This window comes from Hemibagrus wyckioides, linkage group LG08 (genome assembly GCF_019097595.1).
Source record: "Hemibagrus wyckioides isolate EC202008001 linkage group LG08, SWU_Hwy_1.0, whole genome shotgun sequence".
Taxonomy (NCBI): Eukaryota; Metazoa; Chordata; class Actinopteri; order Siluriformes; family Bagridae; genus Hemibagrus; species Hemibagrus wyckioides.
The window spans coordinates 8,205,733-8,232,529 of record NC_080717.1 but is presented as its reverse complement, the minus strand read 5'-3'; the positions used below and the strand labels follow the sequence as shown (position 1 = coordinate 8,232,529).

General features: G+C 38.1%; 1 protein-coding gene across 8 annotated transcripts; it reads right to left on the bottom strand.

The window, feature by feature from the left end:
- Window positions 1-419: 419 nt before the first annotated feature.
- Window positions 420-26,339, bottom strand: jakmip1 (janus kinase and microtubule interacting protein 1). Of its 8 annotated transcripts, none has more exons than XM_058398066.1 (21): window positions 26,007-26,197; window positions 19,260-19,557; window positions 16,949-17,437; window positions 16,288-16,467; window positions 16,011-16,124; window positions 14,279-14,425; window positions 14,019-14,168; window positions 12,606-12,665; window positions 10,488-10,607; window positions 9,085-9,210; window positions 8,121-8,249; window positions 7,436-7,498; window positions 7,224-7,322; window positions 4,691-4,822; window positions 4,415-4,468; window positions 4,264-4,329; window positions 2,704-2,772; window positions 2,476-2,553; window positions 2,199-2,402; window positions 1,082-1,147; window positions 420-877 (listed from the first exon to the last, which is right to left on the bottom strand). In XM_058398066.1, exons 2-21 carry the CDS (start codon window positions 19,401-19,403, stop codon window positions 827-829), a joined length of 2,541 nt encoding a protein of 846 aa, XP_058254049.1. In that variant the 5' UTR covers window positions 19,404-19,557; window positions 26,007-26,197; the 3' UTR covers window positions 420-826. The 8 variants fall into 8 exon arrangements, with proteins under 8 accessions (XP_058254049.1, XP_058254051.1, XP_058254052.1 ...); XM_058398068.1 differs by having other exon boundaries at window positions 4,727-4,822; XM_058398069.1 differs by having other exon boundaries at window positions 4,727-4,822; window positions 8,166-8,249.
- Between the last annotated feature and the right edge of the window lie 458 nt (window positions 26,340-26,797).

The following is a 26,797-nucleotide window of genomic DNA, read 5'->3' as shown; positions in this document are numbered from 1 at the left end:
AGTTACTTTACTTTAAACTTTATTTTTTTTTTTTCTTCTCTGTTTCTATGCTTCTGTACAGGTGCTTTGAGACAATGTCCATTGCTAAAAGCGCTATACAAAGAAATTTAATTGAATTGAATCATTTCAACTATTAAGACCTTTACTATTACAATTCAGTAGTAATTTGCATTATACAGTGTATGTGCTCACTCATTAGGTACAACTGTAACCACGCAGGTGCCTTAAAATGGTCCAATTTGTTTCAGTTAATGTTCAGATCAAAATAGGGAACACTCTTAACAACCACTGTTTACAACCGTGTTGAACAGAAAAGCATCTCAGTATAACTCTATGTAACTCTGAATGACTTGTCAGGCATAAAAAGGCAAAGTGTACCATCCTCAACAGCTTTATGATGAAATAAATGACAGCCGACATGAAGAAAATACAACTTTATTTATTGAAACTAAAAGCAGATATTTAGACAAGTGTTGATGTGTGTTTTAAATACTTATTATAACAAATATTTCAGTTAAAATTATATCACTTTATATATTTAGATTTACTTAAGAGAGACTGAGTGGAGCAGCATTACCTGGATGTGTGTTGTTGTTGTTGTTGTTGTCATTGTTATTTTTGACTCATTGAAAATGCATAAAAATATTAAAAAGATCATAAAATAACTGAGGAATGTTTGACCAGAGTTCAGTAGGGAAAAGGAGGAGTCCGTTACTTCCATTCAGATACTGCACCTGTGTGTGTGTGTGTGTGTGTGTGTGTGTGTGTGTGTGTGTGTGAGAAGAGAGAAAGAGAGAGAGACAGTAAGGTGTGTGTGTGTGTGTGTTTAAGGCCAAAGAATAAAAGCTAGAGAGAAAAACAGGAACAGAAATAAAAACTGTAAATCATAATAAACGTAAAAGGATTTTGAAAAGGAGAGAGGGGAGAGGAAGGAGAAGTACATTTTAGAGACACATGAACACTATTCAGAAACTCTCATACAAACATTCTGTAAGAGATCTGTAGGCAGCATGCCATTATATCTGCTCTCAAAACTACAACCATCTGAATAAAAGCACCTTGTGACTGCAGCTATACACACCTTCTCTTCGATCTCTTTGATTTGTCGTCTCTGCATATCGATCTTGTCCTCCAACTCTCTGATCCTCTTTGATGCAAGAAAGGATATTGAAATAAACATGAGTGATCATAAAAAATCTATGTAACACAATTATAATATACACAAATAATTTGTTAATTATTATAAATAAGAAGCTCCTTTTTTATGCGCAAAGAATAAAACACAATGTGGCGTGCAGTTCTAGCAAAATAACAGCGAAGTAAAACACTATCATTACTGTTAAAACACTGAAAGTGGTTGTTTTCCATTACACAACTGTTAGATCCGGTCCACTAATCTGATTGGTCGAGCAGCGTTCCAAGAGTGATTATATTTCCTATAACAGCGTAGGAACATTTCACTCCACTTGTCTGTGCTCACCATGTAAAATTCCACTAAATGGTTACTACAGTAATGTTAGCAAGATCATCAGGAGACATGGCAAATCCTACTCTTCAGGCATATAGCTTTTTGAAATGCAAGTGCATCATATGAAAAGGAAAAGGATGGAAAGAAGAAAGGATGCCAGTTTTACTGTATTCCTGCTTGTGTGATCCTGTTTAAGTAACAGATAGACAAAATCAACCAAATTTATTAGAGCAATGTTAAAAAAATAGGGATGTGATAGCTTAGTGGTTAAGGTTGGACTATTGATCAGAAGGTTGTGAGTTCGAATCCGAGGTCCAGCAAGCTGCCACTGGGTCCTTGAGCAAGGCCCTTAACCCTCAGTTGTATAAAAAAATTATATAAATTGTAAGTCGCTCTGGATAAGGGTGTCTGCCAAATGCCACAAATGTAAATAAATGAATGTGATGATGATCCATTCAAGCATACAGTAGGAACTATAGCTCATACAGTACATGTAAGGGTTATTTTAGACTGCTGTGTTATAAACATGTGTTTCATAACTCATGTAAAAACAAATGTAACACAATGTTTATTTATTTATAATTATACTATTATATATTATATATTACCCAACGTGTTGCTGGGAAACAAATATTGAAAAGGTCCTCAAATTGCTTGAATTGCTTGAACTTGTAGCCTATACTTTTGGTTCCACACACACACCCACATACACACACAAACACACACCCACCTGTTGTGCCGACTGGAGGAGCTCCATGCGCTGCTGTAAGATCAGCGTGTCAGCATGGCGGCTCTGTCTGAGGATCTGCCTCCGCACCGCCTCCATTGACTCCGCTAGCTCCGCCCTCTGCCTCTCGCTCAAACTTTCACTCAACCGGCCATTTGGATCCTGCTGCAGCACAGCATAGAGCGTAGCCTCCAGCTCCTGCACTCTCTGAATTGTAAACAACATGAACATAAATTTTAAGTGAACATCAATTCAAAAATACCAAACAAAATGTCCTTACCAGATTGGCATGGTCTAAGGCTTGCTTTCTGTAGTCTAGCTCCTCCTCCAGGAAGCCCTTCTGCTTACTGAACAGCTCCTGTCAGGACACCAGAAGATGAAGGAAGTAAGATGAAATGTTACACTTGATTACAAAGCTGTTCGTAAAATGAAATGTGAGGGGACAGTAAAGATCAGTTATATTAGATAACATCAATATCTCGGCACCTTTCTAAAGTGAGTGCCTCACCTTTTCATTCTCAAGATCGATCATCTTCTGTGCAAGTGCTGCCTCTGTGCTGTCTATCTGTTTCAGCCACTACAGAAAGAGAGAGAGAGAGAGAGAGGTGTTGGCAGTAATGATGGTGAACCACACAGCTGCATAATCCATCATAAAACACTAATCTTATTTTTAACCTTCATGTGCTTTTTCATTTCTTAGCATATTGGCTCATGCTGTCTCTTTAGATTATACAGCACCACAACAAGTGTAAAATTTATTTTATAATACACTGTACACTATATATTCATCTCAGTTTTTAGCACATTAAACAACATTTTGTGACATTCTGAGAACAGTAGTTGGTTGTCACTGAAGCTGCATAAAATTTAGATTTTCTGCCAAAACATATTATGTCATCTCAATATAAAAAATACTGAAATGATGTGCAAATGGGCTATTTTCAAAACTTTTCCTGACTCCTGACTCCTAACAAATGCAGTGGTGAAAATGGTCAGTGTAATGACATCTGAAACCTTGCTAGTTAAGTGGGATTCTCCCATCGCATCGTCATCAGAAACAGAGAAGAGAGCTTAAGCAGACATCATGAGGCATAGTTTTTCCTAACAAAGCGGCGTTCATAAAAAGGCATTCATAGAGAGTCTTTCAGTGCAAATGGAATGAAATATTTAAATGATTTTTCCTTGTTTCACTTCTGGGGCTTATCAGAGTTTTAAATGCTCAAACCTTACCTTACCTGAACTAACAGAGATACACGCAAAAGGGAATGATCTTTCAGTTCAGGAATGTCTGTATTTTTATGAAACTAGAGTACAAGAAAATGTCAACATTGCTTCTACTCTAGTTTCATAAAACTACAGACATTCCTGAAATGTTTTATTACATTTTGAAGTTTTACTACATCTGTTTCAATATTGTAAAGATATAACAGAGAAACTGGAGCTCTTGAGACATTCAGAGTGTGAATTACAGGTTAAAATGCCCTTCAAAAGGAAAACAGAGATCGGAAACTTTCCGGTTTCCAGTCATGAACTCAGAATAGCCTCTGACCCATGTGAACCCAGTCACTGTGTCTTTTCACACTGCTCTTGCAATGTAATGGAGAAGCTCAGCATGCTTGGAAGAGCACATTAATTGTTAACAGTGAAGGCAGGAAGGCCATTCAACCTACCCAGAGGGTTAAGATAGCTCTAAATGTCCAATAACATACATAAATACATATGACATTTTGCCATATTTTTAAAATATTTCTATTTCACACAGTTACTCTTGTAGAAAAATAATACAAAATAGGTTTAACATCCACTATGGCTACAAAATTTTAATAAAAATGTTTTAAAACCAAAGGGTCACATAGCCAAAAAAAAAAAGTAAAAAATTAATTAGTAAAATAAATAAGTAAACAAATAAGTAAGTAAGTAAGTAAGTAAGTAAGTAAGTAAGTAAGTAAATAAATAAATAAATAAATAAATAAATAAATAAATAAATAATTTTTTTTAAAGAGCAACAATGACAGTGTAGGGCCAGAGATGTCAAGTAGAGGGTGCCACAGGGTAAGTGGTGTGATACCTTCTCACAGCGAGACAGCACGGTGCTCGCCTGGATCACGGTGACCTGCTCCTCATTTCGCAAGTTCTGAGAGAAAAAGAGGAACCAGAATGATTTGAAAACTGCAATAGTGTGTATTACCCTGGACACAACAGACAAACAGCCTTCTTACCCCATTGTCACCTAGGATGTCCAGCTTTTTCATGAGTTCAGGAATAATGACATCCTATAGAACAGAACATTAAAATTGTATCACTGCTTTGACCTGCACAGTAAGTTGTTCATGGCTCATTGTTATACTATGTATAATCGGATACTATATACCACAGCCTATATATAGTGACAGATTATACTACTTACCTTAAATAACAGCCTACTGACTGTGAGGGTAGCACCTCATGACATTATAACACATCTATAACACCAGAGCAGCTGCTTTGCTGTGTACCTGCATGTGTATGCAGCTGAATGTAGGTGTGTGCACCTTGATACCCTCCCGCTGGCAGTGAAGCTGCAGGCTGCTGCTGTTTTCCGTGGTAGAGATGTGCAAGTTATAGGCAGGAGATCGCCGCTCCCTCTCCTAGTGGTCAAACACAAAACTGGTCTAGAGATGATGGACACTTACTCTTCAATACTCTACTCTACATGTATAATTACAGGTATATTGGTATGTATACTCCCATTTGAGTCCCTCAGGACTCAAACATTCAAGAATTGTTATATATATATATATATATATATAGATATATTTCATAAGCTACACCAACCAGGCATAACATTATAACCACCTGAGCACCCTGAGTGGTCTGCAGCTATGCAGCCCCATACGCAACAAACTGTGATGCACTGTGTATTCTGACACCTTTCTATAAGAACCAGCATTAACTTTTTCAGCAATTTGAGCAACAGTAGATCGTCTGTTGGATCTGACCTCATGGGCCTGCCTTCATTCCCGACATGCATCAATGAGCCTTGACACTGTCACTGGTTCACCACTGTTCCTTCCTTGGACCATTTTTGATAGATACTGGCCACCGCAGACTGGGAACACCCCACAAGAGCTGCAGTTTTGGAGATGCTCTGATCCAGTGGTCTAGCCATCACAATTTGGCCATTCATCAAACTCACTCAGATCCTTACGCTTGTCCATTTTTCCTGCTTCTAACACATCAACTTTGAGGACAAAATGTTCACTTGCTACCTAATATATCCCACCCACTAACAGGTGCCATGATGAGGAGATAATCAGTCTTATTCACCTCACCTCTCACTGCTCATAATGTTATGCCTGATCGGTGTATAAGGCAAGTATTATGCAATAATATGATATCTGATATGACTTCAGTTTCATGTAAACTATTATGAACATATTATAACACAGTGCTGTTAGAATGTGTTGATTAATTTTACAATTAACAACAGTTCTTAAAGCCGTAAACAGCTAACCGTAATTCAAAATCAAGCTTTAATATTAAGGCCTTCATTGCAAGACGGTATCAATCATCAGTTCTAGATCAGCTCACTGATCAACTGATATGAATGCCACTCATAAAATGTATTAATTATACTAGTTCTTGTTCCTGAAATATGAATTCCATTCATTTCTATCCATTTTTATGAGACACATTTCAGCGCTCTCACACACAAACATATTTGGCATGCAAAACAAACAAAATAAACAAGTGCATAGATACCAGGCATGTGCTGATAATCATTAATAGGGAGTGTTGATATTAATATTTACTATGCATATATTGTAATAGTGAACAGTTTGGAATTTGGTCACTCTCCCTGAGGAGGCTGCTTAGATAGGCATGCTATGATGCTGAAATAGTCTCTCACATAGAAAAGCACAGTGGTATATTGCACTACATGGCTAAAATGATGTGGAACCCTGACCATCACACTCATATGTGGGCCTTCTTTAATTTGTTGCTACAAAATGGGAATATCTTTGTATGCTGCCCATGAAGACACGGTTTTCCAAGGTTGGTGTAGAAGAACTCAAATGGTCTGCAAAAACAATGACCCTTCAACCCCACTGACCACATCTGGGATAATTTGAAACACTGACCATCAGTCCTTCTCACCTCATATCAGTGTGTGACCTCATTAATGCTCTTGTACCTGAGAGAGCATAAATTCTTACAACCACAATCCAGAATCTAGTAGAAAGCCATCCATGAAGAGTAGAGGTGGCATATTTATGCCTATGATTTGGGAATGGGACGTTTAACAAGCACATATGGGTGTGATGGTTCACATACCTTTGGTTACATCATATAGTGTGTGTTCATTAGTTTGGTGAGATTTAGAATAAGAAGTGTCTTTAAAGTTAGTTCACTATATAACAGTTCCAGAAATTCTGTCATATTTATTTGAAAACATGAGAGACAAGAACATTATATTCTACTGTGCTGTTATTATAATACAAAAACATAATATTGGCATATGCCTCATTTAGAGATGAAACTATGATTCTATACAATACAAATAATGTATTTTTACAAAATAAAATAAAACTGTGAATCAGGAATCAAGTGTCTGGAATGTCGAGATGATGTCAAGAAAATATATATTTATATATATATATAGTTGTGTGAAAATCCATCTTGTTCTGAGGATAGATAAATGCGTGCACACAAACACATATCCACGCATCACAACCACACATGCATACACAACACACAGACATAACATGCGGGAAGTTGAGTCAAAAAATGGTGAGGAGGTTGATTCAAATCAGTTTTATTCCACCTTCTATTCAACTGAAGAAAATAAAGAAATGTACAACATTTAAAACAGAATAACAAAATGACTGGGATGAATGTTTAACATAAAAACGATGCAGTGCATGTGTGTGTGTGTGTGTGTGTGCATGGGAATGACAATATGTAGCCATCTACATGTTTGGCTCATGCAGACAGTAGTGGGGGTCGGATGCCCCTGGTTGTTGCCGTGGGAATATAGGATTCTCTTACTTCCAGTTCGAGTATGCGGAACTCCAGCAGCTCATTTTGGTCTTGTGTGTCTCTCACTTCGGATCGCAAACGCAGCTCAGACTGTTCCAGTAACTCTATCTATCACACACACACACACACAACCAATCACAATCACAATCACACAAAAGAAAGACAATTCCATTGCATGTATTATTAAGCAATGTGTATGTGGGTGTTAGAAGGGGAAATACCTTTTCTCTTAGTTCCTGATTTATCCTAATGAGATTCTGCTTCTCTTCCACCCACTTTGAGTCCTGCATTACACACATACACTCTCTATTCATCACTGCTCATGAAAAATTACCAGATAAACATAACTATTTGGAGCTTTTAGACCAGCAACACAGACATAGATAAGTGCTCAAATACACATGAAGTGTAAATAAAGCAGTTCAAGGTGGTGCAGGAGCTTATTTATTAAGCATGCAAAAGCACATGACCATGTTTAACAAAATATTAATAATAATAATAATAATAACAAACAGAAACACAAGCTAACCAATCAGAAAGCATGCACAGACCTGCATCAGTGACAGATGTAAACTAGGGCTAATAGAAATCATGTATCAGAGCACCTAAACCCAAACCAGACTGATTTAAATACATTGTGGCTAACTGAGTGAGTTGTTTTCTCCAATAATTTTCTAATTAATTTTGTTTATCTTTAACAATTTACATTAATGGTTTACAAATTGATATTATGAGATTAGACTGAATAAATAATGAGTAATAGCCACTCTCTCTAGGTCTCAGTGATAAGGTAGACGTGCACGCAACATTACATGATTCTGCGCCAGACTGTCTGTGCATGGTGCCAGCACACAAACGCTGCTGCCAGACAGACAAGCAGCAAAGCCAATGAGAACAGAGCCATACACAAGATGCCAGGTGCCTCTTCTCCTTGTCCATTTTCTCCTTTACCTGCCCCTTCTCTGCCAGGCTCCTCTCCAAGTCAGCGTTCCTCGCCTGGCAGGCGTTCAGCTCCGCCTGCAGCTGGTCCCGCGTCTGACGGAGAGAGCACATAGCCAATCAGAGAGCTAGCCTATGGCAGACTGAAGACACACAGCTTCATTTAGGTCGTAGTGTAATAGCTTGAGCGTGTGGTGAAACAGGTTGCTATTTAAAGCAACAGGGATAGTTTGGGTGAGCTGCTGAATTCCTTCTGTTACAATATTAACTAAAGCACTGTTCAGGTTTGAATAAAACCTAAGCATACACATGTTAGATGGATAGATGGATAGGATGAATGATAGAAGGGTTATTTTAAATATCAGACTTACAGACAAACCACCTTTTAATCAATTATTATTGATAATATTCAATTTATGATTGTTGCGTTGAGTCATTTCAATTGCTGCCTTGAAATGCTGCTGTGGCTGGCATTTACATGATAAAATAGGTATTTTTAAACAAAGCAGCTATATTTGTTCATGGACATCCTCTCACTGCGCTTTTGAGGACTTTAATGGTGCTCCAGAGTGACGGAAAATAATACCTCTCTCAGCACATAGAGCCATCTGCTAATAGATTGTGTGCTTGAGAATGAGAGGTTCTCAGTGCATATAAAGTTTCCGCATCCAATGCACCATGTCAACGGCCATTAGGCTGTGGTACGATATGATGAATGACAACAGGAAAAAGCTATTATTATTGTTTATCTGAACGGCTGTTGACTTGATTTAACTTTGCTAACAAATGAACAAAAAACAGACAGTGAAATAAAAGTAGACATGCTTATGCGTGCAACAAAAGGAATGCTGGTCGCAACTATATTGGGTACGAGTGGCCATGTGAGCAGTGCAATGCACAGAGAGAGTGCCTCTGTGTGATAAGATCATACTCTGCAGTGTCTCTCTGGGTCAAGGGGGCCTGTGGTCTCCTGGAGGAGAGCATATGCTCGCTGAAGTGCCTGGTATTCTCGTGTCAGCTGCCGGAAACGAAGCTCCGCCTCCTCTCTTGAGAAGGCCTGACCAATCACAGAGAAAAACATGCTTACATATACTTGTAGAAGTCGGATGAAACATGTTTAATTTGGAAAAAATAAAATTGCTATCAAGGGTCTTGCTGACAAAAGGGGTTTCTTATGTATTCATATAATTAAAAAAAAAGATAGAAAATTTTTTTGTGGTGTGACGTTAGAAAAAATAGGTTGAAAAAAAAAACACAAAAAATTCCCTACCAAAATGTATTTTGATTCCAACCAAATAATGATGAAAATGTGACAAAGCACAAAGACTGTTAAGACAAATACGATAACAGGAAAAGGAATTTTTATCTCCATTTTCTCCCAAATTCTCAGTAATTTTGCAAATTCCCACCTACTATCTAGCTCTCCCCTTTCACACAACAGCTACCAACCAGGGAGAGCAAAGGCTAACACATGTTTTCTCTGTGACACGTGAAGCCACTGCAACTGCTGTTAATGCTGCATCACTGGCCAACTGAACACTCAGTGGAAAAATCAATCTGCCCATTTCCTCACTGATGAGTTCACAGATGTCCATGACTGGCAGGTTTTGCTTTGACTGAAAAGACAGATAATTATGGCATCTTTTCCTATACCAAAAGGCCAATTTTGCCTCTTTTTCTCTCTTTTGGACTCCCAGGCATGTGTATGGCTGTAGTATCATAGGAATTTGACTGGGTCCTACTGGTGCCTATTTTGACCAGATATACAAAATGACAAACCAGGAATGTTTTAGTAGTAGCCACCTTCACAATGTGAGGTACATTTTCTACTTTATATAGTAAGAAAACTCCTAACTTTCCTTTATTTTATATATTCACAAGCAAATTCTAGTTACCCCAGAAGTGAAAGTGCATTTACAACTTTCATGCAGACATTTTGAGGCTGGTACCTGAACACAAACTAAACTGATTAGCATTATTTCCATTCGCTGCAATGAACCAAGGAAATCTGTGACAGAAAAGCACACCAACATAGCAACTTTTTCAACGTCTTTAGGCAAACTGACTAGGTTTATTAAAGTGGCTCCTCACACACTTAGCTTGATCTTTGTCGGTAGACCGAAGGAAAATTGACATAGTAACCTAAACAACAAAGTCGTTATGGTGAAATATATTTATGTTTAGAGGTGTCGCAGTATATTATTGGCAGAAATATTTCAAAACAATTTTGACCCAAACCTGATTTTTCATGTTTTCCTACAACAACACTACACATCTTAGCTTGGAATGCTTTAGCTAAGGTATACACAACCAAGTGTGAGCTTGATTACTTACCTCTTCAAGCTCCTCCTCTGGGGTGGCCGGTGTATGGTCTGTGTTGTATGATGTCAGAGACGACGTTTCTGAATCTATGGACTCCTCATCAAATCCAAAATATGTCTCCACAACATGCCTCTGCGATTGGGAGAAAGAAAGAAAAGTTATTAAAAATGGCTGAAAGTTTTCCAAATGTTGTTTAATTCAATTCGATTTTATTTGTACAGCACTTTTAACAATGGACATTGTTTCAAAGCAGCTTTATGGAACATAAGAATCATAGTACAAAAGCTCAAGATTAGACAAAAAGTTCAAGATTAATATTACACTTTTTAAAATTATTTGTATATGAGCCTCCTGGTGGTCCAGCAGCAGGATCCTGCGCTCAAACCCAGCCAGTGAAGAGTTAACTCTCAGTGCCGGTCCCAAGCCCGATTTAAATGGGAGGGTTGCATCATAAAACCTGTGCCAAATCCAAACATGTGGACCAAATGATCTGCTCTGGTGACCCCAAACAGGTAGCAGCCGAAAGAACAACAATATCAACAACAACATTTAAAATTATTTGTATTAATCCCTAATCCCTAATGAGCAAGCCTAGGGTGACTGTGGCATGGAAAAAACTCCCTTAGATGGTAAGAGGAAGAAACCTTGAGAGAAACCAGACTCAAAAGGGTGTCATTTTGGGTGACACAGAGAGTGCGGATTACCATAAACACTAGAGAGTATGATTATGAATAATGTCCTTTCTAAAATCATATACAGTCAGTTGGAGTTGTGTAACCAGGAGCTCCTGTTGTCACATTCTGTCTGCTGCAGCAACATTGTAAAAACATAGCAACAAACGTTCCCACAATGTTTCTGTATTACAGGGAAACAACGTAAAGCAAAACAACACTGCATAATACTGTAGGCAATCAGAAAATTGTAGAAACTTCATTTTTGTAATGTTAGAGCCAGGCCATTGAATCTGACCTATAATGTTATCTGGGGTCCTCTCAATTGATAGCGGTCAGACACAATAACAAGCACAGAACAGAATCAAACAACACACACACACACACACACAATGCTCTAAACCTAGTGCTTCTGTCTGGAGACACTGATGCATTGTGCACTCTTACCATCATGTTTGTAGGTCATCTCCTGACAGCCAGAGAAATACAGGCACACCAGTGCACACAGACAGATGAAGGACGACAGGTAAAGAACCAGCAGGACAATATCAGGCATGATGACTCGTGTGTGTGTGTGTGTGTGTTTGTGTGTGTGTGTTCAGTCCAGGGTCATATTAATGGTCACTCCTGATTATCCAGAATGTTTATTCCAAATTCCAGTCAAGCCAAGAAACATGACAAGATCTTTGCAGCGATTGCCTTCATCGTGTCTTTTCAAATAGGGTGTGTCTCTTCTTTAATCTTCACAGATGTGCTGGTGGTGTGTGTGTATGCGCAAATGGGGATTGGGATGATAATATCTGATGTTTGAGTTTACAGTCTTCTGACTCCACCTCCTTAGCAACAGCCAAGGATGAACAAGCAAACCCCACCCAACATCACACACACACACATAGAGCTATCAACATGAGACTCATCCATACTTATTCTCTGGTTAGGATCAAGATTGTTATTAATTCATATATATATATATTTTTTTTCTCTATTTAAATTTTATATTAATAATTTTCCTATTGGTATGGTGTTTTTTCTGTACAGGACCGTCCTCAGCACAGATCGTCCTTATCACTTTTTTTGACTAAACTGACAAGAAAGTGAGAATGAGAAAGTATAAAAAAAAAAAAAAAACAGAAAATGAGAAAGAATGGAAATATTGTGAGTGAGTGAGTAAGTGAGTGAGTGAGTCAGGGTAAGAAAGAGTGGAAAAAATTAGACTTTGAGTTCCCAAGAATGTAAACATCATCTCTCCCTTCCTTTTTCTTTCTCAACATCTCCCTCTACCCGTCACACACACACACACACACACACACACACACTTTCCTCAGAGGAGACAGTTGCTAAGTGACTGAGCATGTAGTGTTTGAAAATACACATACCCCAACAGAGCTCAAACCTAAATACTTGAGTAAATGTGTGTGTGTATGTCTGTGTGTGTGAATGAATGATTAGATTTACTCACCTTTGGCAATTTGATATTTTTCCTCTTGTTCTTTTTGTTGAATATCAATCGATCCCGCTCCTGAAACCGAAGAGAAGCATCATTTCACAAAGTGATTACTACAATTCATTTAAATTAAGACTGTATTCATAATTATGCGTTAATTATCAGCCCTTAGGCAATTATTCTTTTCTAGCTCATCAAATAAAAATGTCACCATGGGGCTATAATTTCCAATTTATGACTTTAATAAACATGTCAGAAAAGACATTCCCATTTACAGAAATGATTATGTGGAAAATAAAATTAACATAATGGTTTGTTTTGTCCCGTATTTTCTCGATCAGTCAAAACGTGGGACACACTTGGTATTTGATCCTTTAGTTCTGAGACCATGATGAAAACCTGGGACTTTTTTCTTTTAGAAATCCTTATAAAACCTTTTTTAATTTGGGGAAAAAAAACAGAAGGTTTAAGAAGGTTTTGCAATATTTACAACATTAAAAAGCGCAAACATCTTGATTTTTCATGTAAAGATTCAACATTCTACACAATTTCTAAGCCTCTATTTAGAAAATGTGTGACCCTGTTAACTGCTTTGTATAAAAGGCCAGATTTTCCTTATGACTAATCTCTTCTACTGAAGCATGTGTTTTATTGACGCTTCAATAAAATGGATTGCTCTAGAATGAATGTTAAGGTTTTACACAAAGAGCTCATGAATACCAAATGTGCCAAACGAACACATCTCTATGTATCCTGCTTGAAAATTAGACACATTGTGCAAATCACACGACAAGCTGACATCTAGTGTGGCTTGAAGGACAGAGCTGGCTAATGTTAGATACAGCTTTTCTGCTTTTTTTTTTTAATCATGCCCACTCAGTTTAGAAGAGACCTGGCACGATACAGACTTAAAGAAAAAGTAAATGTTATGCCACAATGATTTCGTAATGGTTTCATAGTAGTACCGCCATACCACTACCATAAACACTGACCTGAAGTAAGTGTTGGTTCTTATAGTAATATGTCAAAGTCTTACTTTCAAGTCACAATATATGCTTTTGGCTTAAAAAGGTATAGCTGCAGATTGTGAGGATGTAAGAACAGAAGAAAGCAGAAGGTGAAAGCCTTCATAATCAGGTAAGCATCCTTATTAACAAACAACACTGATTACTGCACAATACTAATTACAGTGTGAGGCCAAATAAGATGCACTCACACACTCACACAGACTAAAATGACCTGAAAGTGACCTCTACATATAAACAGATTACTACAGTTTTATGAGATGATGTCTGGTTTTCGTTAAATTAAATCAAAACCAACCCACAAATAATGAGTCATTCAGGCAAAGTTCAAGTATTTTCAAATGACTCACACATATATCTCTACTTTGTGTGTGTGGTAGTGTTAGTAGTAGTAGTAGTCAACCTGAGTAAGCTCCTCAATGACGTTGCGCTGTTCATTGACTTGAAGCCGCAGAAACTCCACCTCCTGCTCCTCGTGGGCGTGGCTTAGGTCTGTCAGAGAGCTGGTCCTTTTCAGCACTGTTTGCTGGATGTCCATGATTGTCTTCTCCTTCTAAGACAATCCCAGAGAATCATCAATTTACAATGTACCCATGTGTAAATTAGTAATGTGTAAATGTCTGTGTGTGTGTGTGTGTACACGCTTGTGTGTTTGTCACCTACTAATTCAGCGTTCTCACGGCTGAGGGATTTTAGCTTGTCCTCCATGCGCTGCAGGGTCTGCAAAAGCTCTTCGTTCTTTTTACTCATCCGTCTGTTCTTCTCTAACAGTGGTTTCATTTGTCCGTCTGTCTCTCGCACACGCTTTAACTGGGAAAGGGAAGAGTGAGACAGAGAGATTGTTTTCTTTATTCGTGTAAGGTCGCCTGTATGTCTGTTCATTAGAAAATTTATTTCACTGTTTGAATACCATTTATACCACTAATGGATTCAAAATAAAAAACATGTGTTTACACTGATGGTGTGTAGGTCTTTAAATAATTAAATAAACGTGGCATGCTTTATGTCACATAAGGCTCTGGGTCGTTGACTGGAAGATCGGGGGTTCAAGCCCCAGCACCGCCAATCTGCCACTGTTGGGCCCTTGAACAAGGCCCTTAACCCTCTCTGCTCCAGGGGCGCTGTATCATGGCTAACCCTGTGCTCTGACCCCAACCTCCAAGGATGGGATATGCAAAGTAAGAATTTCACTGTGCTGTAATGTACTGTATATGTGACATATAAAGGCTATTTCTATATTTAGTCTTGGCCGGCTGACCAGCCAGCTCTCCAGATAATGTGACAGCTACAAAACAGGTGAAGCAGTAAAGCAGGCAAAACATACATGAGCTCACAGACATTCATGATTGATTATTGTTCCTGTGACTTACAGAGAGTTTGCCATTCCTTCCATCCAGAGAGTACAGACAATTTTGCCAGCCATAGAGGGCATCATCACTATTTGAATTCTCAAATATTTGAATTCTTATCTCCTTTTTAACGTTTATTAACATTAAATATGATTAATAACTATTATATTATCAGTTGCACAAAAAGTCACTCTTTTTCTGTGCCTGATTCTCATTTATCATCTACTGGGTATATGATCAAGAAATGAAATGAAATGAAACAGCAAAATGGTACCAAAATGGTAAATTCTGTCACATCACAACTCTCAAATCTGATTGCTCAGACAGGACTGATTCATTTTTTAGAACAGCATTATTGACAGTAATGCCAGCTCTAATACAAACCACAGGTTTGTATTGTTTATATAACAAAATGTGCTCGTACTAATACTATTGTTTCTATAGTAACGGATAATTCACAGGGTGTTGTAGAGCAGACTCGACACCTAATCCAAGTCTAATAATAAACAGATTTAAAACCATGGAATTTAACAAAGGAAAATTTTTTAATTGTTGATATGTTGAAGTTTTTCTGTGTCGAAATGTTTATTTGGTATTTTTGGAAAGAGTCTCCGGTTTCAATCTAATGCAATTTATAACATTCCATGTTAAAGCTGTATCTGTAATAAAGCTCTTCCACCATGAGAATGTCTGTAACAGATGTAACAGAAGTTTTATAGAAGTTGTTTTATAGGAAAATAATCAACTTTGGGGTATTATTATTATTATTTTCTGATAGCAGCATGCCTTGTTGTGTTTTGCTGACTTTATAAATCAGCAGGACCAGAAAAGGTTACTGTGGGTAAACCAAACCAATGAAAAGCTAAAACCTTTTAATGAAATATTAAACCCACTCATGATTGTTTTGGATTAAATAAGCGACACAACTTCCATGGTTTATGTAACATGAACACACAGTATCCCAGTGTAGCTAATGTACCCTCTAAGCCAATATAAAATTAGAGGCATATTAGATGCGTGCATGTGAAAAATCTGCATCTATGTACCAGTTCAGTCCTCTCATCTGACAGCAGCGTGTTTCTGTCCTCCAGTTTCCTGATGACAGCCTGCAGCTCAGCGATCTTAAGCTGGAATCTGCGAGTGTCCCTCTCATCTACTTCCTACACATACCCACAAACACACATCCACACATTATGCATACACCCACAGATAGAGAAAGTTTAGACTAGAAACCATATTTCACAACATTATAATGAGAATCCTGGCATTTTAGTTATAGAACAAGTTGTTCTATACATAGGTGTGTGTTTGTTTGTATGTAACCTGGTTAAGGACAGCATCTGTGTTCTCTCCGAGGGCAGGAGCCACCTCCCTCTTGGGGCTGCCATGGTGCCGCTCAGCCTCTTCTTTCTGCAGCAGTAGGCGCTGAGTCTGACCCGCCTGCACACCAAGCTCCTTTTCCAAAGTCTGTACAACACGGTCCCTCCCCCGCAGCTCCTCCATCTAACACACACAGATACATGCACAATCACACACACACACACACACACACACCAATATGCATGAGCATGTACACACACAACAAATATACATGTAGTAGGATGGTATGAATCTGACCATATAAAATCCTCTAGAATAAAGTTTTAATCTTCAGTTCTTTACATATTGTTCTTAAAAATCAAGTTATCATACCTGAGCACCATTATCATAAAATTAATTAAATAAATGCAACCTGTTAATGTACAGTTATTAAGATTTCAGCGGCTTTCGTGCCTTGTTAATTGTTTATAAACCAGGATTCAAAAGACCAGATTCTACAAATGTCTAGGCTGAAGAACTAAACCTCTAATAAAGGGAAATTAATTTTTGTTCTTAAATCATTCCTTTAGAAGTTAATATTCAATTCATTCGGGGTTATATATTTTCTTTCACACTTTAACATTTTCCTCTTAAGCCTTCATCCGTGCTTCATTTCCTGGCTCACCAGCCTGCGGACTTCCTTCTGGCTGTCACGTTTAATCCTCTGGATCTCCTCCTGGTGGGCCTGATGTGCTACTCTGAGATCAGCTGCTTTTGCTTTATCAGCCTGCACAGCGTTGGTCAGTGCTTCCTCAGCCTGTCTGCGTGCTGCTTTGGCCTCTTGCAGCTCCTGTGTCAGTTTAAGTCTCTCAGCCTCATAGTTCCTGCGTGCCTCCTCACGTGCCTCCTCCCTCAACTCAGCAGTACCATTGCCACCATTGCGCAGGGCATTCACCAGGCCCTGCAGGCGCCCAAGCTCAGACTGGCGCAAGCGGGCAGCACGGGCTAACTCGGCCTCATGCTGCCGGCTCAGAGAGTCACGCACAGCTGCAACCTCACGCTGCTTCTCCTCTCGTAGCTTCACCCGCAGCTCGGTCTGTGCAACTGCATGCCTGTGCTGTTCAGCCTCCCGCTGAGCCCGTAGCTCCTGCAGCCGCTCACGCAGCTTACATACCTACACGGAGAGGTGCATCAATGTGAGTAAATTCCAAAAAATGCCACAAATGGTAACCCTTAAGATCAGCTTCATCGGTTTCATCAGCTTAACACATTATGCTACTTCATAATTTAATAGTATTTTATAAAAATAGCTAATGAGCAACACAGGACAGGATAATGACAGGGCATAAAAAGGATTAATTTACTCCGAAACATGCTAATGTAACATAAAAAGTGTTAAATAATCATGCCTAATCAATAAAAACATGTCAACTAGCATTACCTCTCATTCACATTTCGTGAAAACACAACAGACCATCAAAAAGGACTCATTTTGTTAGACGCAGTTATTACACCAAGTGTGTATGTTTATGTTATTACGAAAGAGCTAATCACATGAGCCAGACTTTGGCTTAGCTTGTCCTCTATGTGCTGCAGGGTCTGCAGAAGCTCTTCATTCTTTTTACTCATTCGCGTGTTGTTCTCTTACAGTGGTTTCATTTGTGTGTCTTATTCTCTTATTTACTGGCTTACTGAATGAAACATAGATGAGAATTATATATGCCCTAATACATAACATGTTCTGTAAATAACATCTTATTTTGTTATCACTTACATTTGTTATCATTTAAAGCAGCTAGTTATAAACAATTAGTTTCCCCTGAACACTTTCTTGTACTCCTCGTGAGACTCCCATAAATCTCCTCATAGGAAGATACATATCAACAATTACAGTTTTTTTTTTTATTTGTTAAATAACAATTATTCCATACATTAAACTTAGGTTTTAATAAACATGTTGATGTTATAGCTGGCATTTCTGTCAGAGATGAAAATTAATCTTCCAAGAGTTTACAGATATACACCATTTGTGGCTTTTTGGCAGACTTCCTTATCCAGAACAACTTATCCCATTTGAAGCAGTTGAGGCTTAAGGGCCTTGCTCAAGGGCCCAGTAGTGGCAGCTTGGTGGTCCTGGGACTCACAATCACTAAGCTACCACTTCCTGGAAACAGATATAATAAATACATACCTACTAATCATATTTTTAAATTTGTGAAAGTGCAAACTAACTCGAAAAACTAACGATTTTTCTTTTTTATTATAATCTCCAAGGGTTGTTTAGTAAAGGTTTCTTGTAAAACACAGTTACAGATCAGTTATTTAACAGCTGTGGTATGTGTGTTTGAGGAAAACCATCAACTTTAGTGATGGGATTCACTAAAAAATGGATTAACACTGGTATGAATCTTGCAGTACTACTTAAGGTGAACAGACATATTTACTAACTTATTCTAATATAGAATATTATGCAGCTGATATTTATCCAATTGCACTTTTTTCAGATAGATTCATCTGTTTTTGGCTCTTGTTACAATACAGTATATCTGAGGATGTTACTGGTTTGTACTTTTTTTGGTAACTTGTGAAATCGTGCATAATTGAGCTAATTGAGTCATGAATATATTGCCAAAACACACTTCTCTATGCAGTGATCTTGTGGATGACCATGACTAGCTGAAATTGAGTCATGACCCAGTCTTTAAGGGGCCAAGGCCAATCAAGATCCAAATTAAAGTCACAGAGACTGAAAACTATTAAATGCTTTTTGGGGTCAAGCCTTTACTTCAACTAGCTTGATTCATGCACAACTTTTTAAATGTGTACATGTGAAAGGAAAAGCCATTTGTACAAACTCAAGACCATATTTAGATAGAAAAATCTACAAGTACAAATACAAACACAAATAAAATGACTCAAGACTGGACATTAAACATTGTCTTTAAATCTAACACTGAAGAATTACAGAATCATACAGCCATGAATGATGAACCTACCTTTCCCCTCTCCTGCTGCAGCTCATTTTGTACATCACTTAGTTTGGCCTTGAGCTCCTCATTGGCTGCCTGTAGAGACTCTGTTTCCTGTTTGCCCCGGCTCTTTTTAGGAGGCGGGGCTGAATTCGGTGTACTCACAGACATCCTCTCCACCCCTCGACTCTTTGGTGGTCCTTTAGTCTGATTCCAGGTGTCTAAAGCCCTCACACAAAACTACTGGTGTCTATGGGGATGGACCACACTACCATCATCATCCTCCTTTTCATCATCATCAGGCTGAGCAGTGGTGCCTTTCAGCCTGAAAATAAACATAGACGGAAAATAATATAAGCAGAAATCAGGTCTGAGAACATCGTCTGCTAACACGAAAATAACCAGATATACTCGAGTATACTGTTTGTGTGTGCATGCAGATATGTTATCCATGCATTCTTTTCTATAACTGTCTCCATAATTATTGGCACCCAAAGTATTACACACAAAACATCCAGTTTTTCATTCAAATAATTGGGAACTAAACAAGCTGTTATACTTATAGCAAAATATATTATAATATGGGGGGAAAATATTAAAAATGCTCTCGGCCTCCAAGAGTCTTGACCATAGTTCATGAATCATCTTGGGCACGATCAGGGAGGCAAAAAAGCTAAAAAAAAAATCAGTTTCAGAATAAGACAGGCTACTTTGATAAGTAAGAAATTATTAAAGTTAACCATAGCTTGCTATTTAGGTTCCCTACAATAAAGGTGTACAAGTCAAACACCGAGTATTGAATGTTGGGGCTATAGCAAACGGCACAGTTTCCAGGCTGCTGCACACAATAACACTAATACAAAAACATTGTTGCCCTTCTGCCAGGAGGTCAAGGCATGGCTACTGAGAGATTGATTGATGGTTGAGGGGATATAAAATCAATGACTTGTCCAGATTTGAACCCTACTGACATGAGGTCTGAATTGTATACTGGTGATATTCTCTCTAGGAGGAAGCTTCAGGAAATTTCACTGCAAATGAACTATGTGGTATTAATTAATATAATTCATGTGTTATTGATTTTGGCGTATGTTTATAAATGGCAATAATCTCTCTGGAGTTGTTTTTAGCACCATATCTTAGTGTCCACTTAAAACTTTTACATTCTCCTTAATTTTTTAAAATATCAAACTATACCATTTATTGTGAAGTATTGTAACATTATTGCTACAATAATGCAACATTCAATTATCCTACACAATTTGCTAATTTTCTACTTACAGCCTGGAGTGGCACTGCAGACAGATTTTTATTTTTTAATTAATTTATTTATTTTCTTTGGTCATTGAATAGTGGTCTAGTCACTCCATCTAGTGGAGACTCTGTCCAAATTCTCACCATTCAAAATGCATGCTAGTTTTCCTTAATGCGTTCAAGATTGAGGAACGCCAAAGCATACTGAACTGCTTAATATCTGCAAACAGACCTTGCAGGAAATGACCAGTGGAATATCCTGGTGAGAGAGACTTGTAGAAGAGAGACTTTCTTTGTAGAAGAAGTAGCAAGAAGAAATTTAGTGAGCATGATTAACACCAGTCTTAAAAGGAACTGTTATATAACTCTTAAAAGGAACTACAGAGTTTTTATTTAGCAGGAAGTGTGGCACACAGACCCACCGCTGTTTTTTTTTTTTTTTCCAACTATTTCAAAGACACAGGACCAGAACTATAAAATGCTATTAAAATAAAAGGCTGAGCAGTAGATTAAACACACACATTTGCTAGCAGGATGTCAAATCAAGTTTATTGGCATTAAAAGTCTTTGAATATTTATGGGGCTAAAACAACCAGTCACATGTGGTACACAAATGTACTCGTGTGTACACACCAAAAAAGTCAATGTTTTAAAGCAGCCAGGATTTTCAAGTCAACCGAATGAGCTTATGTAAATCAGAGTAATGTGACTCTTAGCAAAGAAGAGTGATCACTTTCTCCAGCGAGAATGTGCATGAAAATGTGTGAGAAATCCAAAGAAAGCCTAGATTTCTATTAGAATATAAACTGAAATCAATAAATAAATAACCACTTGAATTTTAATGCAGCCTTACTGGTTATGTAAGTGATATCCTTAATCCCCACATCCTTGTTTCTTCTCAAACACACACACACAAACAAAAGTGATGAACCCAATGTGAACAGCTGACTACTACACTACTCTGTGAGCTCCACCCAAACATAAAACACACATAAAACCTCTCCGGCAGGTGGGGGAAGTAAAAGTGTGGGTGTGTTTGAGAGACAATACTACTGCATGACTCAAAGATCAACATTCCTGTTGATCTTTGAGACTTAATAACTCCGGTGTCTTAAGCGGTCATATAATCCATATATCCACTTTATCTTTAATGACTGTGGTTGAATAAAATGAAGCAATAAAGATAAATGTGTGAAGCGGCTGTCTGTGTCACAAACAAATACAGGTTTTATTTTAAGACCTTTTACGATAGTGTCTCACACAAGGCCAGGCAATACGACAATAAAAATATTGATATTGTAATAGATTATGCAGCAATACATTGCAGGTATTGTGATACCATTTCTTCTAACATTTTATATATTTAAGTAAAAAATTACAAGCTTTGAAATGAAGCATGTGAGATGTTAAACATTTATACTAAACTATAAATATAGTACACTTTTACTGTGATTTAATTTTGTAGCTGTTAAATAAACGTTCATCAATAAATCATTCATTTATTTTTTTCACAGTTTCATTTAAATGTAACACTCATGTTTTTATGGTGTGTTTTTTTGCATATTGTGTATCGTAGAAATGTCTTCAGGTACCATTAGATATTTTGGCATACTGAATAACTTTGTAAATATGTTATCTAGGATGAGGTTTATTAAAATTCTTTGAGAAGATTATAAATAAGGCCTGAAGTGGTATAGGGTAAGGTGTATGGTATAAGGTAATAGTCAAGAATGCTTACAGTAATATACATTGTTTAGCCTCTTATAGCCTGATGATCATGTGACTCAGGCATCCAGACATATTAATCTAATAAAAATCTAATAAGAGATCTAATATGAGAGTGAGGGTTCATTTCTAAACATGCTCCAGAGGATGTGAGCTTCTCAGTATGGAAGCATCAGCTGACAAATTCTTTCCATTGACTTCTTTTCACTTCAGGTTGTTCATCTGGATATTGTCATCATACAGGAATTGGATATTTCTATATTTGATCCATGCTTCACACTGTATAGCTCTGAAATAAGTTAAGGAATAAAATATGGCGCAGTTGTAGGTGTGCAGTCAAAGGAAAATAATGAACCAAATAATAATATGACGCAGCGTGATGTGTAGCTGTGCTGTTATCATCTTGAATTTCCAATAACAGCATTTTTCTAAATGTTGATTTCTCTTGTACAACAATAAAGGGTCAATGATTACATTTTTAATTAATTAAAGAAAGATGCTGCACTTTTTAATCATTTACCATGGTGAAATATCCCTGATGTGTGTTTGTCTTGTTACAGAAAAAAACATCAAGTTACAGCCTGACCTCTCAAAGTTATTTGAGACACCTTCCAAAGCTAAATAAACTTCACCATATCAATGTCTTTACACAGGCACATGCAAATCTATGTGCATGAGCTGCTGATCCATTTAATCCTAATGTATACACATTACACATTATGTGCACAAGGCATTACCAATGTATACACAAAGAACACACACATTAACCTAAATCCTAATATACTGTCAATGCTGCTGCTATATAATCAACACCTTTATGACCAATCAGAATCAGGCATATCATTATTTATAAGCTTATAGAAGATGCCCTGATCCTGAGCAAAGAACTTTTTAGTATTCATCCACAACACACTCACGTTAATTCACTTACTCAGGGACTAAGGGCCAAAAAACATAACATTTACAGCTATAAACACACAACATAGCAACCTTTAAAGAAGCCCCATAAGATACAGTACGTACAGTAAAGTGTGATTTATTATTCACAATAAACAGAGTACTACGCCGAATAAGCATGAACGTATAAGGAAACATTTCATACACTATGTAAAACATGACTTTTTTGTGTTGAAAGCTGAATATTTGCGCCTGCACAATCCTCCTCAATATCCATCACACAAGAGACCTTTCATATGAACAGCTTCACCTCATGACGATTTGTAGCTTGAACATGATGAATTTTTCACCGCTCTCATTAGGACCTAAATCTATCTCCATGTAACCTGCCCAAACACATTCCAATTAACACACTGCATCCAAATATAAAATCTAAAATAAAGCCCATTAAAAAAAAATGCAACATGTACAAATAGGTTCTTCATTCAAAATCTGTACTGTACATGGTGAGGGCTAAACAAACACATGCATGCTGTATTTGTATAGAATGTAGGTGTAAAATATACATGTTTCAAAAATAATAATGTTTCTGATTCAGTATATAATTTGATCAGACCCTTTGTCCACCTATGTGTACTCATTGCTATAAAAAGGCACCTGGCAACTGATAATCTACACTAATTTGAAAGGCCTTATGATCCACAAATGCAAACCAGGACTGGTTGAACAAACCAAAAACGCAGCATAAACACTGTAATGCAAATCTGTTGGAATAAATAGTATGCTTAAATCAGACGGCAAAAACAATAAGCTAGAATTTATGAGAGATGCTACAGTGTAAAAGTTCAAGGCAGTGAGTTTTAGGGTATCTAGTCCAGAGAGTTCTGATCCTAGCCCCTAGCAACTGGCAACAGCATTTGATCCACAATGATCCAGTTTATTAGAATTCTACAACCTGGCTAGATGTGTTAGAAGCTTCATTCATTTATTCATCTTCACAAACTGCATTTTCCTGGGCAGGGTCATATTGGAAATGGATATGGAAATGTTAATGGGACTGGAGTACACCCTGGATGGCATGCCAGTCCAACTAAGGGCACTCTTTCCCACTTATGGTCAATTCAGTGTAAATAATTCACCTATGTGCATGTTTTGGCAGATAGGAAGAATCCAGAGAATCCTAGACACAGGTAAAAATACCAAAAACATGCAGACAGTAGCTTGGGATTAAACCACTGACCCTGGAGCTGTAAGGTTACAAGGCTGGTTAAAACTGGACAAAATAAAATTGATTGATTGGGAACTTCAATGACACCAATATTCTGCTCTTAACTCCAGACACTGACACTTTAATCCATTTCAACACATCTGATCATCATCATCCACTTAAGTGGTGAAAGCTGATTATTTTACGTTCACGATCTTCCTGAATATCCATCACAAAAGAGACCTGTGCTATAACTGGCTTCACCTCATGAAGTCAGGTTGTGTGTTCCAGTATAATTTTTTATTATCCTCATGAGGACCTAAATACGGTTTCAAGCAGCCTGTCCAAAAATATTCCAAATAACACACTATAAAATCTAAAATAAATAAATGTTTCTAAAAATGTAACATGTACAAATAGCCTCTCCATTCACATACTGTACGTGGTGATGGCTAAACAAACACATACATGCCATATGCACAGAAAATGTAGGTGTAAAATGTACATAAGTTTCTGATTTCATCCAAGTGTAGTCATGGCTATATAAAAGAAATACATGCATATTTTGGGAGGTAGGAGGAATCCAGAGAATCCTGCACAGACACAGGTAAACATGCAAAACTCCACACAGACAGTAACTTGAGCTCAGGATCGAATCATTGACCCTAGAGGTGTGAGGCTGCAAAGCTGCCCACTGCAGTTAGAATAAAAACAACAAACTTGATTTGGAAACTGAATGACATCACTATTCTTCATTTTTGTCTATTCCAGCACAGTTGATCATTATCATCAACTCCTTATCAAACCTTGCATGAACTGGATCAGGTGCAATAATGAAGATCGAAAACCCAGCAGAACCACACCCCACAGCTACACCTACCTCCGTGGTCCTCATGAACCACTCCAGACCACTATTAGTCCTGAAATGCGTGGAAGGGCGAGACTGAGAGATCCAAACTAAACCAATATTGCCTGAACGCGGCAGTGGCGTGTGACCTGGATCACTGCATCTGGTCATGGTGGATCTTACAAAGCAGACACTTACTGTACATGACGCCTTTACTGGAAGCTCGGTACATCAGCTGATGCTCCACACTGAAGGATGCAGCGGCCTTGTCGAGTAAATTCTGCTGTAATTTGGAGTGATATCGAGAAGAGGCGGCATGCAGGGATGCCAGATTGCCTCAAAATCCTTCCTTCCATTATATAAAAATTAGAGAAATTGTGTCTAGAGTAAATGATCTCTAACCAAAACAACAATTTCTCCAAATCAATGTGTTCAAAAATAGCACCAATATGGAAGGAAAACGCCCAATCTGGCAACACTGCAAAAGCGCGAGCTTAGAGCAGCAGAATCGATACAGCAGTGTGTATGAGGCACGCCCGGTTGTGTTACAATTTAAGGAGGAAAAAACGTTGCACTCGCACTAACATACAATAACTTGTTCAGCACAACACAAGGACATAATAACGTCTGCCTAATAATAATAATAATAATAATAATAATAATAATATTAATAATAATAATAATAATAATAATACACGCTTGTAGCCAACAAATAACCGCATCCCCTGCACGCGGCCAGTACCGAACTTGGACGCGGTGCAGATGCTATGAATGACCCTTGGCTACGTCCCAAACGTTAACCGACCGGAATAGTCACCTAGCACTAATTTGCAGCGCGAGATACCTTTGACCAGTTGTCGCGCGCTGGCCGACGTGTCTCGCGCTAATGAGATGAGATGAGATGAGATGAGCAAGCCCTCCACACCACGCACAGGTTTGCCGGTGATGATCAGTGCAGGTTCACGGTGTGCTGTGATCTTTACGAAGATGTCTTTCTCTGCAGGCCTAAATATCCTAACACACATGCAAGAGATAATACACACCGGGATGCTTCGCTCGCCGGGCACGAGAACGCTTTCCCCGCCCACCGACAGCGACGTCATCCAAAACGGGAACCTTTCCTGCATAAACCGGGAGGAACTGAGACAGATTACAGGAGAGACCAGGACCACTGTGTGCTGAATGGAGAATTAAAATAACACTACAGTGAGAGCATGTGTGAACCATTGGCCAACGGTATGGTCTCTGCCTTCCTTAACAGAAGTGACCCCACACTGCCCTAGTTTACCCCATGCTGCAGTTAAATTGTAGTGTAGTAGGTATTTTGCACACATCTTTAGTCACTGGGTGGCATTCTGGCACAGCAAGTAGCATTGCTTCCTCACAGCTCCAATATCCCTGGTCCGTTTTTGTCTGACGTTGTCCTGTGTCCCGGGTAGGATTGCTCCAGGTTCTCCGGGTTTCCTCCCACCTCCTACACAAAAATGCCAGTACCCCCCATGGTGCAATGTACCTCTAAATGATCTCTAAATGGGTTTTCTCTGGATTCATGACCCTGAAAAGAACAATGTGATGTACTGAAGATAAATGAATTATATTCTGATTCATTTTACAAGGGCGATATCAAATATTCCA

Excerpts from the sequence above, each read along its gene's own strand:
- jakmip1 (XM_058398065.1), bottom strand. The coding sequence starts at position 19,403 with ATGTCTGTGAGTACACCGAATTCAGCCCCGCCTCCTAAAAAGAGCCGG. Across the intron at positions 2,773-4,263 it reads TGCTGTCTCGCTGTGAGAAG|TGGCTGAAACAGATAGACAG; the intron begins GTATCACACCAC and ends CTCTTTCTGTAG. Across the intron at positions 1,148-2,198 it reads TCCTCCAGTCGGCACAACAG|AGGATCAGAGAGTTGGAGGA; the intron begins GTGGGTGTGTGT and ends CTTGCATCAAAG.